The 13,484-nt window shown below is 31.6% G+C and overlaps 1 protein-coding gene across 1 annotated transcript; it reads left to right on the plus strand.

The window, feature by feature from the left end:
• The first annotated feature begins 1,138 nt into the window (after nucleotides 1-1,138).
• On the plus strand, nucleotides 1,139-10,342 carry LOC129962371 (uncharacterized). Its single transcript, XM_056076119.1, has 5 exons — nucleotides 1,139-1,406; nucleotides 3,254-3,358; nucleotides 5,348-6,055; nucleotides 8,816-8,905; nucleotides 9,891-10,342. Exons 1-5 carry the CDS (start codon nucleotides 1,139-1,141, stop codon nucleotides 10,340-10,342), a joined length of 1,623 nt encoding a protein of 540 aa, XP_055932094.1.
• Nucleotides 10,343-13,484: the final 3,142 nt, after the last annotated feature.

The raw sequence follows: 13,484 nt of genomic DNA on the forward strand, positions 1-13,484 counted from the left end.
AGCTGCTGGCCATTATCGAAAACAATGCAGAACGTCATCTCGTGGAGTTAAATTATCACACGAACTTCTTAGTGCATTTATTTCAGAGTTTCGATGTTAAAATAAACGCTAGGGTTTTAATAATTTACAGATGCAAGTCATTCAATTTATTTGATGATGAAAATATTAATCAGCTTTAAAATTGGTAAATTCATATTGCTGCTGTTGTACGCAATTAAATTGATGGTGTAGTTAAAACAGATTGCAGAAAATAGCATCTAATTAGGGCAAGCAGAAAACCAGTTATTTTGTGATCCATCCATAAGTTTTGACTTGCAGATCACAAATACATCTTCTCTGGGTTAAAACAGCGCTCTTCGTTGTTGTTTCTTATGGCACCTGCCATGGACAAGCCCGCTGTTACGAAGACAGCGATTTTAAGCCGGTGGGGAAGCTTCTCTTGTTTGTTTAGTAATGCTAACTAGGGGCAAGAGTACGACTTTGCTACTCATGCATCACTCATTCGCTTGCACAACCCCTTTTTGAAGGAGAGCACATTCACACATCTCACAGATAGAACAACGGAAGAACAACCATGCCCAAACCGGGACTCGAACCCAGGACGCCCAGATCACGGGGAAGACGCGCTACCGCTATGCCAAGACACCGGCTCAGCGCTCTTCGTTTTCGGTTATCGTGTTAACATATATTCAAATAACAAGATAGAGAGACTTCCTCTAAATGGATTTTACTCAAAATTTTATTTAAATCTATAAATTTGATGTAAAGATCGTGTATGAAATTTTATCCGTCAGAATATTTATAAGTTATCTTTTAAGCACAGATAGACATAATGGCAAAAATGTATTTTTTGGAACCAAGAGAGTCTAAAACGTGGAGATGCGTCAAAATTTCGAGTTCGAATTTTTTGACGATTACAATGCCTTCTCTATTCTTTGTATACGAGAAAGTAAAAATCTCATGAGTAGAATTATTAACCCATTCCATCGCTGTTAATTTGATTGCTAATAACTAAATCATTATCTTCACAATGAAATTTCTTTAACCAATTCTTCTTCAGGTTATAGAACAAATCCCGGCAAAGAAAATAAACAAGAAATTTTCATTCTGCGAACCCAATGAGTCGAATGATCCTTTGATGGTATTGCGCAGTAGAGGACTCGTCGACATCGAGAGTTCATCTATAGAGACGGCCTCTTCTGCTTCGGAAGTGGATTTGACTTTGTACACTGAAGAATCTCGAATAGGCAATGTGGTGAAGGTCTTCTCATCGACTCACAGGTTCAAGAATGGGCGACTCGTCTACTCTACTACGCAGGAAGCGTGTCCCCAGCTGGATGAAGAGATTAAGAGATTCAATCATTGGTGGAAGTCTCAAGGGCCTGGAAAACTGAAAAGTATTGAGGGTAATAATTCAATTTACTACTAACCACTTAAACAGGGGGATTCAGAATTTTTTCGATTAAACGAAGGCTTGATCTGATACACGGACACACGCAGATGAATAGAAATAAGCATGCATTCTCGAGATGGTATATATCCTTTTATTCATCGTATATCATTATTCAAAGTGCAAAAAAGTCGTACATGAAAAAAAATTCCTTTTGGCCTATTAGTAGCAATTTGTTTGCTAGTAGACACAGCCCTTTAGATTACCAGGCTAGATTTGCATATTTTTTTAAATGGCAGTCATTCTGCATTGGCATCACAAACATTTTCAATTTAGCATCCGTTGATAATATGAAGGACTACCAACTGAATTATAAGTAAATGAAACTTTACATAAAATACTTTTTGCATTTTGAGCGACTATATCAAGTATAATAATGCTACAGGTAGTGGCCGGCACTTTTCTGTAGCAACTCTGAAATATATTTAATATACAGGCGAGAAAGTAAAGCGATGCTTCTAAATTGCAGGATTTCCTTGACTTCCTACTAAAAGTTGAAACATCAATCAATTCGTGGGGCATGAAACATTACATATAACATAAAGAAATAATTTAATGTAAACACGACTTGCTTATTATTTTTGCTTTCTCGTAACAATGTTAGCTATAGTTTTTTATTATTATTCTTTATCTTAACTTTCTAACTGATATTTTTAGTTTCTGTACACCAGATTCGCAATATCAGTTTACTGATATTGTGAGATTGATTTTGATTGATTTTGAATCACTCTGCTTAGCAGTGGAAATTTGATTATATGGCAGATTAGTCACTTTAAATGACCAGCTGGTTTCCAAGGAATTTTAATTACATTTATTTTCAGATAAATCGTTTAGATATGCCTTCATGTCCATGATTCCGCCAAATTGTCTGACATTAAAGCCGCGATATTTTAATAGTCTTATTGAAGCTGTGTTTGTGTACAAGAACCTTTCTAATGCAGATGGTCTCATAACATCATAGCATTATTAAAAATGTAAATGTTCGGTTGATCTATCTTTTAACTTTTTTATATTACACAGACAGCAAACAGAATCCTATTTCTTTATCTTTCAACATCGAAAGAAATATACGTGATTCAAATTTGATGAAAATATCAAAACGGTTTGAATTTCAGGCCAATAATGCAATCTACTGTCGAAAATTGGGCAAAAAAACTATTTTTGAAAAATTCTGCAAAAATTCAAACAGTTATTAAATTACCATCATTGAAAAAAAATTTTAAATTTTGAAACAGGTGCAAAACTTATTTTTGTGCAAAAATAATTTAAAAATTTTTCAAATTTAAATTTCAATAATAAATCGTTAAAAAAGACTTAAGAAAAAAAATAGCTCCAGAAAAAAAATTATTAAAAAAAACAGATTTTTATTGCATAAAATATAAAATATTTGTTTTTAAAATTAAAAATTATCCAACACTTTACATTACGTACTCTCGTTTTTACTATAAAGAACTAAATGTAATAATTAAATCTAACCAATTCATTCCTAAAATTTCTTCATTTAGCTCTTGGAAGCACCAAGTCTAAGTCCAACTTGAAAGTCCAATATAGTATTATTATTTACATTTACAATACTGGGAAATATTACTGCAAAAATTATAAGAAAATTATTTTCTTTTAAACAATGTGCAAATGTACGATAAACACTGAGGTCAGTTCTAAAAAAATGCTTTATTTCTAATGCCGCAGTTATCCAGATAGTTGTTTGTAGAGAACATTTAATTTGGAGCTTAATCTTTAGTGCAGTTTGGGAACTCTTAATGCTAATGTGTAATATAATATGAATATTTTTCTATTTTCCAGAAAAGGAACCAAGTTTCCAAAATAAATACACCAGAAAAAAGCTATGTGACATTTTTAGAGATATTCAAAAACAAGAAATTATCAAAAGATACGAAAGAGCACGCAGTAAGTTTTTTTCAAGGTGTTTATCAAAGATACTTAGGATCTTGAATTATAGTTTATAATATAGTAATTTTGTTCTAAACTTTTTGACTCATATAAGACTAAAAGAAAATGACAGCAAATTTTGTATTTTTAGCTTTCTCGTATCTTCCCCCCCCCCTTTAATAATGCACAGAATTACGAATAAAAATTTCCCATTTTGGTTTTCAGATAAACATAATTTTTAGTATTAGGATAAACTATTTAATAGTCAAAAACAGTTTAAAGACTTTGAAATTGATTATTCAATATTATAAAAAAAAACCATAAAAATATGAAAAAAATTTCGTAATTAAAAAAAATTGTCATTTTCACACTAATGAGTTTTTATGATATTATAATTATATCTATATTATGATATTATAATGAAATTTAGGGTCAACTGTTCACTTAGCATATTCATCTCATTCTTTAGTAATATCAATCAACTTGGATGAGCCAATTTAAGAATAGAGATCATAGGCACAAAATTGTTTTGATGGTCCTTGATTTCATCAATGTCTACATTCACCCCTGACTGTGCACTGCCAGGCATGTCAAATAGGTCAGGACTCTATACTCAGGATTCTGAAGTAAGAAACAAGTGCCAAAAGAATTTGTACGAAAAATCCCCAATAGAATAAACTGCAGTAATCATCATGAACTATCCAATCATTAAAAGAATTATTTCAATTTATAGTTGCACAATAAACATTGAAAATGTAAAGGCCGTTGCTCTGACTCATAGCATAGAATTAATGATCCACAAGCGGAGTATTATATCCTTTACCGAAAGCATTTGTTAAGAAAAATTCCTTGCAAAAATCCGCAAGTTCCTTAAAATTAAAAAGTTCACTGTAGCGAGGGTGCAGGGAAACAGTACAACAGACTCTATAATAAATAAGTATATTTGTTCAACACGAAGACTCGAATGCACAAACGACAAAGAGCAGGACTTACTAGTAGTAATATTATCTAGGTGTCGATTGTAATGAAAATAAAAAAAAGTATGTAACTGAATTTAAAATTTTCATGATCTTATTTTTATCCATTTAATAATTCTAGGGTACCATAAGCTATTTCAGAACTGCATCTAGTGATTGAGATGTACTTTCATTTTTCTATGTAATAAATTAAAATCTAGCTCTGCAAAAGTTATTATCAAAATCATTTTACATTACGTTTTCGGGTATTTTATTTCATTGCCGCATGTTCGAAAAAATATTTCTAATATAAATATATTGTTCTTTATAAATTGTCCATCAAAATATTAATTGCTGCTTTGGGAACTTCTAGGTGTTCAGTTTAAATTTGCATTAAAAAATTTAGGAGCTATATTAGATCCAATTTATATTTCAACATTATATCTATTGATATATAAATAAGCTGCTCCCTTATCTTCAGTGGCAAATCTTTGAACTGCCAAAAAACCGACAAAAATAGATAAGAATAGTGCTAGAAAATATAACCTTACAATGTTTTTTTATTTATTCATATTGATAGAGGCATCTACTGTTTGAAATAAGAAAGCCACATAAAATAACAACTAATTCACTTGGGTGGCAACACTAGCAAAAATATAGATGCCCATAGCTTTAGTGAGATACGATTAAAAGAAAACAAAACACTTTTAAAAAATATTAACATTGATACGTTTTAATTTTTAAGGGCATAACCCTAAATATTTTTAGTATATCTAATTAGATTATTATGCATAAAATGAATCAAATCAATCAATCCTAAGATTCAAAATTATGAGCTCCTTCCAAATTAATCTAAGCGTTGCTGCTAAGCTGGATCTATATCACTGATGAACAATTTAATTTAATTTTTTGAACGTATCCTCTGGCATGGTTAAAGAAGAATGAAAATATCACTAAATAACTTGAAATATCAATAAACACAAAAACTTTATATCAAAATGATATAATTCTTTTTTCAATCTCGATAACTCACTCTACTTTTGTTCCACAGGGAAAGATCCAATTTCTTGTAAATCTCTGCCTTCTATGGAAACGGCACGTTTTAAGAAACAGCTTACCTTTAAAGCAAAAAGTCCATTAATTTCGGAGGAAGTAGTAATTTCAAGAAAAATAAAAGATCAAGCCGCTTGCCTTCCTCGCTGTGAAAAAAAGGTCTCCCGAAATTTCTCTTCTGATTGTAGCACTGAAAGCAAAGCAGAAAACCTCCAAAGTGAATCAGAAGGTGGAAAAGTGACTTTCCGAGCATCGTGGCTTCACAGGTCACCTCGGAAAAGCCAGCGGAGCACTAGTGGTAATTTAGTAGAAAATAGAGAACTTAATCGAATGCACTTCGGTTGCAATTCGTCACAGAAAACAATCCAGAATAAAGCGACGCCAGTTTTAAAGGGCAGCAAATTGCAAAGCAGTGTGTCAGTTACTCGAATCCTTCCTAGTCGTCCTCGATCAATGCCAAATCGCAATTTAAGCTCATCTTCTGATCGCGGAATGCGGCTCAAATCGCCGTTGAATAATAGAAACAACAAACAAACTGATAGTAACCAGTCATTCAAGCATTGCGCTGATTATAAAAATTCAAGATATCCCTTTGCATGTGAACAAGATGAGCCTAGTTATTCGCCATGTAAGCATTTCAACTTATATGACATGCACAGAACGCGCGAACCTCTTCATGCGAATGCTGATTTTGATGACAATGTCAGTGAGTGAACTTTCCTATGTTTCATATTATAATGTATTGATCTAAACTGATCGAATAACGAAGCAGAATTTCCAGACAATTCTTTATTTTTCAGCCCTATGTATACAAAAGAACAACTTGTTCTAATCTTGGTTTAATAAATATTTACACCTGTAGTAGGAGATACAACAGTCGAAGTCGTTGGTTTATGTTGAAACTCAGTTCTCCATCAATACGGAGAAACAACATCACAGGGAACCCCTGTGATGGGTGTTAGTCAACACGACCACTCCAGGGGTAGTTCTCGGACTCCCCTGGACTCCGTGGGCGTAATCCAACAGTCTGCCTGAAATTCGTTTCTTCTCCTCTCCCTAAAAAAAACCTCCGCACTTTATTTTGGAGACAATCTCCGCCTCTTAATTTACATTGGTCATTTGAGCTCTCTTTCGGTGGCCAATCGGGGTTCAGCAATATGCTCTCTCAGTGGCGCCAGTTGGTCGTGGGAAAGTCCTTTTGTGACGCACCTTTCACAACTGACTATTCTGGTACACGGAGTTATCATAGTCCTTTCACAATGAGAAACATTTAGCATCCAGATGTTTGGACACCCCTTTCTCTTTGAAGGTACTATCAATTGGACGAGGAATTCCACATATGGTCTTTCATTGTAGTCGGATGTTTCATTGTGAACAGATGCGAGACCACTCAGGTGAAAAGATCCACCACCTGGCTATCTCGAGGAGTTTAGTATTTAACAGCTTCGACACAGCTGGCTGTAAATATCTTATCAGTGCTGGGAAACGGAGAATGTTACAATATGCTTTATTTTAGTTCTATGAAAGTTGTGTACGGCATTTTATGGCAACTTATATGGCATTTTATGGCAACTTATATGACATTTTTAAAAAAGCATCTGCATTATTAAGAACATTTGAGTCTGTTATTTACATCTTATCGTTTTGTAATATGGCAAAAATTCTCAACAAAAAAAATGTACCAATGTAAAAATGTCAACCACACTTTGGTGTACATATTTATCACCTTATTTTTTTATAAACAGTTGATAAATATGTATAGCAATAATATATATAAATAATACATAGGTATAAACTTTATCGCATATTCTCCGATAAAGGTGCTATCCCACCTTCTCCACATAAAACTGTGGATCTTGGGAAAACCGTGAATGCCTTACACGACATTGGCTAACTATAATTACGATATATAGATATTTGGCATGGATCTGAGATATTTACTGAACCTATCTTTCAGTAAATATCTCAAAAAATGCGACTTATGTTTTAGACACCTTTTTTTCGATCAATTGAAATCAAAATTTGACGCAGAACTACAAATGTAGTCACATTTTGGGATACCTTATTTCAAACATTTTAAAGCAAAATTTTAACAGAAAACTGTAATTTTAGTTATCACATTAAATCACTATCTTATCACATTAAATTCTTAAATGCTGCTGCTTTTATGAGTTATTAAGCTTATATGTATGGTGAAGAAAAATCGACAGAAGATTAATACTATTGATAATTTTGGTTCAAAATGAGAAAAAAATCTATTATTTAATAGATGTCAAACATATGTACCAAATTGTATTAGCTTAACTCTTTACGTTCTTGTAATTACTGAGTTTACTTTTACTCGATCTGGAAGACAGAGATTTTCTATGAATGGATTTTATTCAAAATTTGAGAAAAAATCTAGAAATTTAAAACCAAATTTCTTTTGTTCAAATTTTAAGAAAAATCTAGAAATATAAAAACTAATTTTTTCTGTCTAGCTCAAAGTGTTTTCAGTTATTATTTGACACGCAGACAGATATAAAGCCAAAAATGTGATTTTAGAATTCAGAGAAATTTGAAAAATGGAGATACGTCATACTCACGAGTTGGAACTTTTTTTCACTATTATGTTTCTCTACACTACTTTCTCTACACTTCATGCACGTGAAAATAATAAAAATGTAATCTAATACATCTGAATGAAACTAACTAAATAGATTAGAAAAGCGTCAGTGTGATTTTGTTTAGTCCAAGTCTAATAATGGTAACTTAAGCAAATTCTGAAATATCAAAAGAAAACTATAATATACTTATATAATTCATTGTATAAAGTTTTAGAAAATGAATAAAAAGGAAAATATTTAATTCAAATTCTAAAATATATGTATGTCAAAGAAATACAGAGCAAATAAAGGATAAGCAATTTAAATGAATAAATTAAAAATAAAACTTTTTTACCATTAAGAACTTTATCAGCACGATGCACAACTTGCTTATGAGAGAAGTTTCATGTGATGAAGTGCTGTTTATCACGTTGTATGAATTGATACTTATTATGGTTTGTTATGTATGCGTGCGTGCGTGTGTTATAGTTAGAGATAACACCTTTATTAACCAGTTTGGAGAAGATTCTGAAAAAAAGCACTCCCGTTGGTATTTTCATAAATTTTACAAAGTCTCGTTTACAGTTGATTGCTATCATATAATATTAACACATTTATTGCTTCACTGAATTTCTTACAATGTTATTTATATGACCCCCCCCCTAATCACCGGTGACCCCCATGACAACAGTCAATGTGTTAAGTTATCAATATTCGATATTTTTTCAAATTATAATCAAAATATAAATATTATAGTATTTTGGAAATAATAGATTTTCTCTAGTTGTTGCCATGCATTAAAAAAATATATATTTACAGTGAATTTTTCTATATATTTAACTACTTTAAAATGACTTTTGCTACTTTTTCTTTCTTATCAGATAATTCGAGTGATAACAATACAAGCGTGTGCACGATTTTTTACGAAGCAAATGGAGATTGGATAAATGAAGGCCAAGAGTCCTGTATTTGTGAGTTATTTCACATTTTTTTCCCTCTCAAATCCAGTCCTGAAAGATTGGATAAATTCGAAATCTTAGCATCATTTTTCAAAATCTCAAACTTATATAAAACGGAACTAACCAATAAGTATGCTGGATGATATGGAATGGCCAAAAGAACTGTCAGGGCATGCACGGCAAACTAAATAAGTTTTATATAGGAATAAAGGATAGAAAAGTCGTGTGTGCTAGAGATACAGAAAAAAATGTCTATATTGTTTATAAAACAGATTTATTATCCCCTTTAAGAGTATTGAGGCCTATTTGCACATTTATTTACATTATTTATTTATTAAATTAAAATTATCTACTTAAGAAAATAGGAAAATCTGTCAAAAAAATTCGAGAAATAAATTTTTGAGAAATTTCTGTCTTTCTGAAGCATTGTGGATAAATAAAAATGTAATGAAATAAAAAATGTATCGAAATATTATTTTAAAAACTTCTTCTTAAAAGAGGTGTATGTAACATAATATGCGAGTTCACAGTGAATGTTAAGCAGGCCGATACCGTTTCCAGCATCAACGCATTTGCCAAATATTTAAATCAACAAATTAATTAAGAAGAATATGTAGCAAAAATATACTGTGTATCTTTTTTCTACTAAGTTAGAACGATATTGCATTTTATACAACTCCCGGAGTTCTGTAATGCTGATTGGTTCTCACTGTCCTGTGGGTATAGAAATAGTATGAGTCAGCTAACCTCTACCAATGCTTGAGCGGACGTGCCTCCTTCGGAAGCGGTTGAACCGTGACCGGTGATGACCATTAAGACTCAATCTTAGTTCCAGCCAATGCTGTCGTGGAGTCTGGTCATTCAGACTTACTGGTGTGCTTCCGGGCGTCTCGGAGTAGTTATTTACGGTTTTTGCTTTCTGTTCGCTAAAATTCTTGGTAAAATTTGGTATTGTTCTAAAGAAAATAAAATATGCTTTAAATATTTCTTCCCATAGATAAAAGTCATCAAGATGAGGGAAAATATCATTCTAAAAATCACATTAAGACAGTTGAAGGATTGACATACACTTCATCTCCAAAGTTCTCCCGCAAATGTTTGAGCGGAAACTCAAGAAAAATCCATGCTAAAGATGATTTAGACAATAGCATCAAATGTTTCGCTAAATGTCACACAAAACATCAGGATGAGCACGAAGTTTCTATAATGACGGGGATTGTGTCCCATTATAATAATGACAAATATGAAGATGATAAATATGAAGCAATGAAAGCCATCGAGAATTTTGTTAATGAAGAAGCCCTTGAAAAATTTAGCAAAAGATGTGGAGATTCTATCGACAAATTGAACTGCAAAGTTTTAAACACAGCCGCACGCAAACAATTTTATAAAGAGATTATTGATTGTTGTCAACAAGCAAGAAATAACGAGAATAGGAAAAGAAAATGACAAAGTAACAAAAACTGAACTTGAAATATGCAGTGAGAGAAATTATTTTATTAAATAGATGTACATGTAATTAAATTAAAATTTAGTAGACATTTAAAACGACTCATTCTATGTCTTCTGTTCATTTTATTGAAATTAAGCATTGATTCTTAGTTTTTAATTTTCATTGAAATATATCCTTCTAGGAATGGCTACTCGTTCTCGGAACTGAGCAAGGCTTCGAAACATAATTTTTCAAAAGGTGTATTTTGAATTTTTTCTAATTAAAAATTTTTCCAAACAATATTAAAACTGATCAATCATTTAAAAACATTTTCTATTGGAGAACTCCAAAATATTATTATATTTAATTTTCATCTTCTAAAAAACTGAGTATTTATTAATATTTTATTTAAATAAAGAGAGAAATAAATAAAGAGAGAAAACTTATTAAATATAAAAATTATAAAAGGGGAAAGCAATTTCTTCACTTTTCTAATGATCAAAAATAGGTTGTGAGTGCTGGTAGGGCATACAAATGCTATTTTCCCAATGTTCAGCTCCTTTCCAAAAAGCTCATCAAATTGATTTCAGCTGCTTGAAGAGAAATGACAAATCTTATTAGGTCATTCTTTCAATTTGAATCGAAATATCATTAACACAAATAGTCTTTACAACTAAGCCAAAGTTATAATGAGTGGTTGTGTATTAAGTGAAATTCATATTTAAATGCATACAATAACTGAAATATCAATAAGAAAAGTCAGTCATGCTCATGAAATTTAGAAATCATTAGAATACTCTAGCTCTGTGGTTTGCAATGGGAGAACCACCATTTCATTCCGATTCGTTAAAAACTGTTATTGTACTTTTGATTTGATAAAAGGGAAATTTAAAAAATACTTTTTTTTTCTATTACATCAACAGTCTTTAATACAAACTTGTAAAAATTTTACAGAAATATAAAGTTATAAATCTGCATTCATTTTAGAATCGATTAAAATATGTAAAATAATAATTCTACATGGTATCCACAATTATCAGAGTAGCCAGATGTTGAACAAATCAACAAAGCAATAAGGTTTTTCCTTGTTATGTTTATGTCACGTCGTAAAACAAAACATGGGTTATTTTGAGACGGATCTCGTCATTTTGAATCATGGCCGAATGAAAAGGATGAATTCCGACCTCCATTCCTGCTTTTAAATTCTCATACCACTTCGAAGAATTTAACATGCATGAAGCCTGCTTCCTTGGTGCTTTCTTGGTAGATCTGGTTTCGAACCTAGAAATCTCCACGCCTGAAATAAAATGATCAAATTTCATTTAAATTTTGTGTTATCCTATTTTTTTTTAAGTTCTAGCGTAAAACTTTAATAAGCACAAATGACTTTTTCAGGAAAATCTAGAAGCAAATATATGCAGTGTATCATCTGTTGTAATCAGAAAAATATTTTCAAATCCTTTAATCCGTCTTAAATGTATCGAGAATCAGCCGAGAACCTCAGAAGCAGTTGTAACAAGTTGTTTTTTTATTTTCTATGTTTATAAATTATCTATGAGTTTGATGAACTTTCGCATTATTCATTTCAAGCCACACAATTAGCTTTATTATTAATTCAAAAATACAAATCAATTTTCAACATAATATAAAGCAATGCACAAATTATTACATTTTATTAGAGTCGTTGCTTCAGACTAGGAAGAATAATCAAACCCGTCATTCCTTTAAAATTCTAGAATTTTTATTCGGAAATATTTATATAACTTGATAAAATTTTAACTTTAAAAATGTTATAAACAATGTGTAATAATTATATACACATTTTATGCTTTTCAGTTTGAAATAAAAATTGGCCACTCATTCATATTTCACAAATTTAAAACAAAATGTTTGGAGTATTTAAACCTAGTCTTGGATAAATACCCAAAAAATATTTACCTATTAGCTGGATATTTATCCTCAACATATAACTAATTCTACATTTTGATTTTTAATGAATACGTAAGAGTTTTGGTGTCAATAATTTTCATATGATGAAGAAACTGATATCTTCCAATAATGATGGAGAATCCAATATCTGGCTTCCTTTGTCACGGAAAGGGCTGCCTTTTGTTTATTGAGCTTCCACCTCCAAGGAAGGAAGTGATTTGTCTGGCTTTTATTTTTATTTATTTGCCGGTCTAAACGAACTCTGGTTTCCTCAATGTGACTTACCATACTTTTTCTTAAGTGTGCTTCTCATATTTTCTGTACTTAAAAAATATTTTTAAGAAACCTAGTATCTTTGTTTCAGAAAGAGAGAAGAATCGCAAAATAACTTATTCAGGATTCATTCTCTAAACTTCCACACATTATGAAAATAACGCTGGACTTTTGATCACATCAAACATGCCATGCACCAAACTCTGATATATATATGATATGGAGTTGAGACTCGAACCTGCAGTCCTCCTATCACTATTAATTTTCCATTCAGCTTATTTGAAATTCGTTCTTTAAACTTCCACGCATTATGAAAATAACGCTGGACTTTTGATCACATCAAACATGCCATGCACCAAACTCTGATATATATATGATATGGAGTTGAGACTCGAACATGCAGTCCTCCTATCACTATTAATTTTCCATTCAGCTTATTTGAAATTCGTTCTTTAAACTTCCACGCATTATGAAAATAACGCTGGACTTTTGATCACATCAAACATGCCATGCACCAAACTCTGATATATATATGATATGGAGTTGAGACTCGAACCTGCAGTCCTCCTATCACTATTAATTTTCCATTCAGCTTATTTGAAATTCGTTCTTTAAACTTCCACGCATTATGAAAATAACGCTGGACTTTTGATCACATCAAACATGCCATGCACCAAACTCTGATATATATATGATATGGAGTTGAGACTCGAACATGCAGTCCTCCTATCACTATTAATTTTCCATTCAGCTTATTTGAAATTCGTTCTTTAAACTTCCACGCATTATGAAAATAACGCTGGACTTTTGATCACATCAAACATGCCATGCACCAAACTCTGATATATATATGATATGGAGTTGAGACTCGAACATGCAGTCCTCCTATCACTATTAATTTTCCATTCAGCTTATTTGAAATTCGTTCTTTAAACTTCCACGCATTATGAAAATAAC

Source organism: Argiope bruennichi, chromosome 1 (genome assembly GCF_947563725.1).
Source record: "Argiope bruennichi chromosome 1, qqArgBrue1.1, whole genome shotgun sequence".
Lineage (NCBI taxonomy): Eukaryota > Metazoa > Arthropoda > Arachnida > Araneae > Araneidae > Argiope > Argiope bruennichi.

Excerpts from the sequence above, each read along its gene's own strand:
- LOC129962371 (XM_056076119.1), top strand. The coding sequence starts at position 1,139 with ATGGTATTGCGCAGTAGAGGACTCGTCGACATCGAGAGTTCATCTATA. Across the intron at positions 6,056-8,815 it reads TGATTTTGATGACAATGTCA|ATAATTCGAGTGATAACAAT; the intron begins GTGAGTGAACTT and ends CTTTCTTATCAG. Across the intron at positions 8,906-9,890 it reads AGGCCAAGAGTCCTGTATTT|ATAAAAGTCATCAAGATGAG; the intron begins GTGAGTTATTTC and ends TTCTTCCCATAG.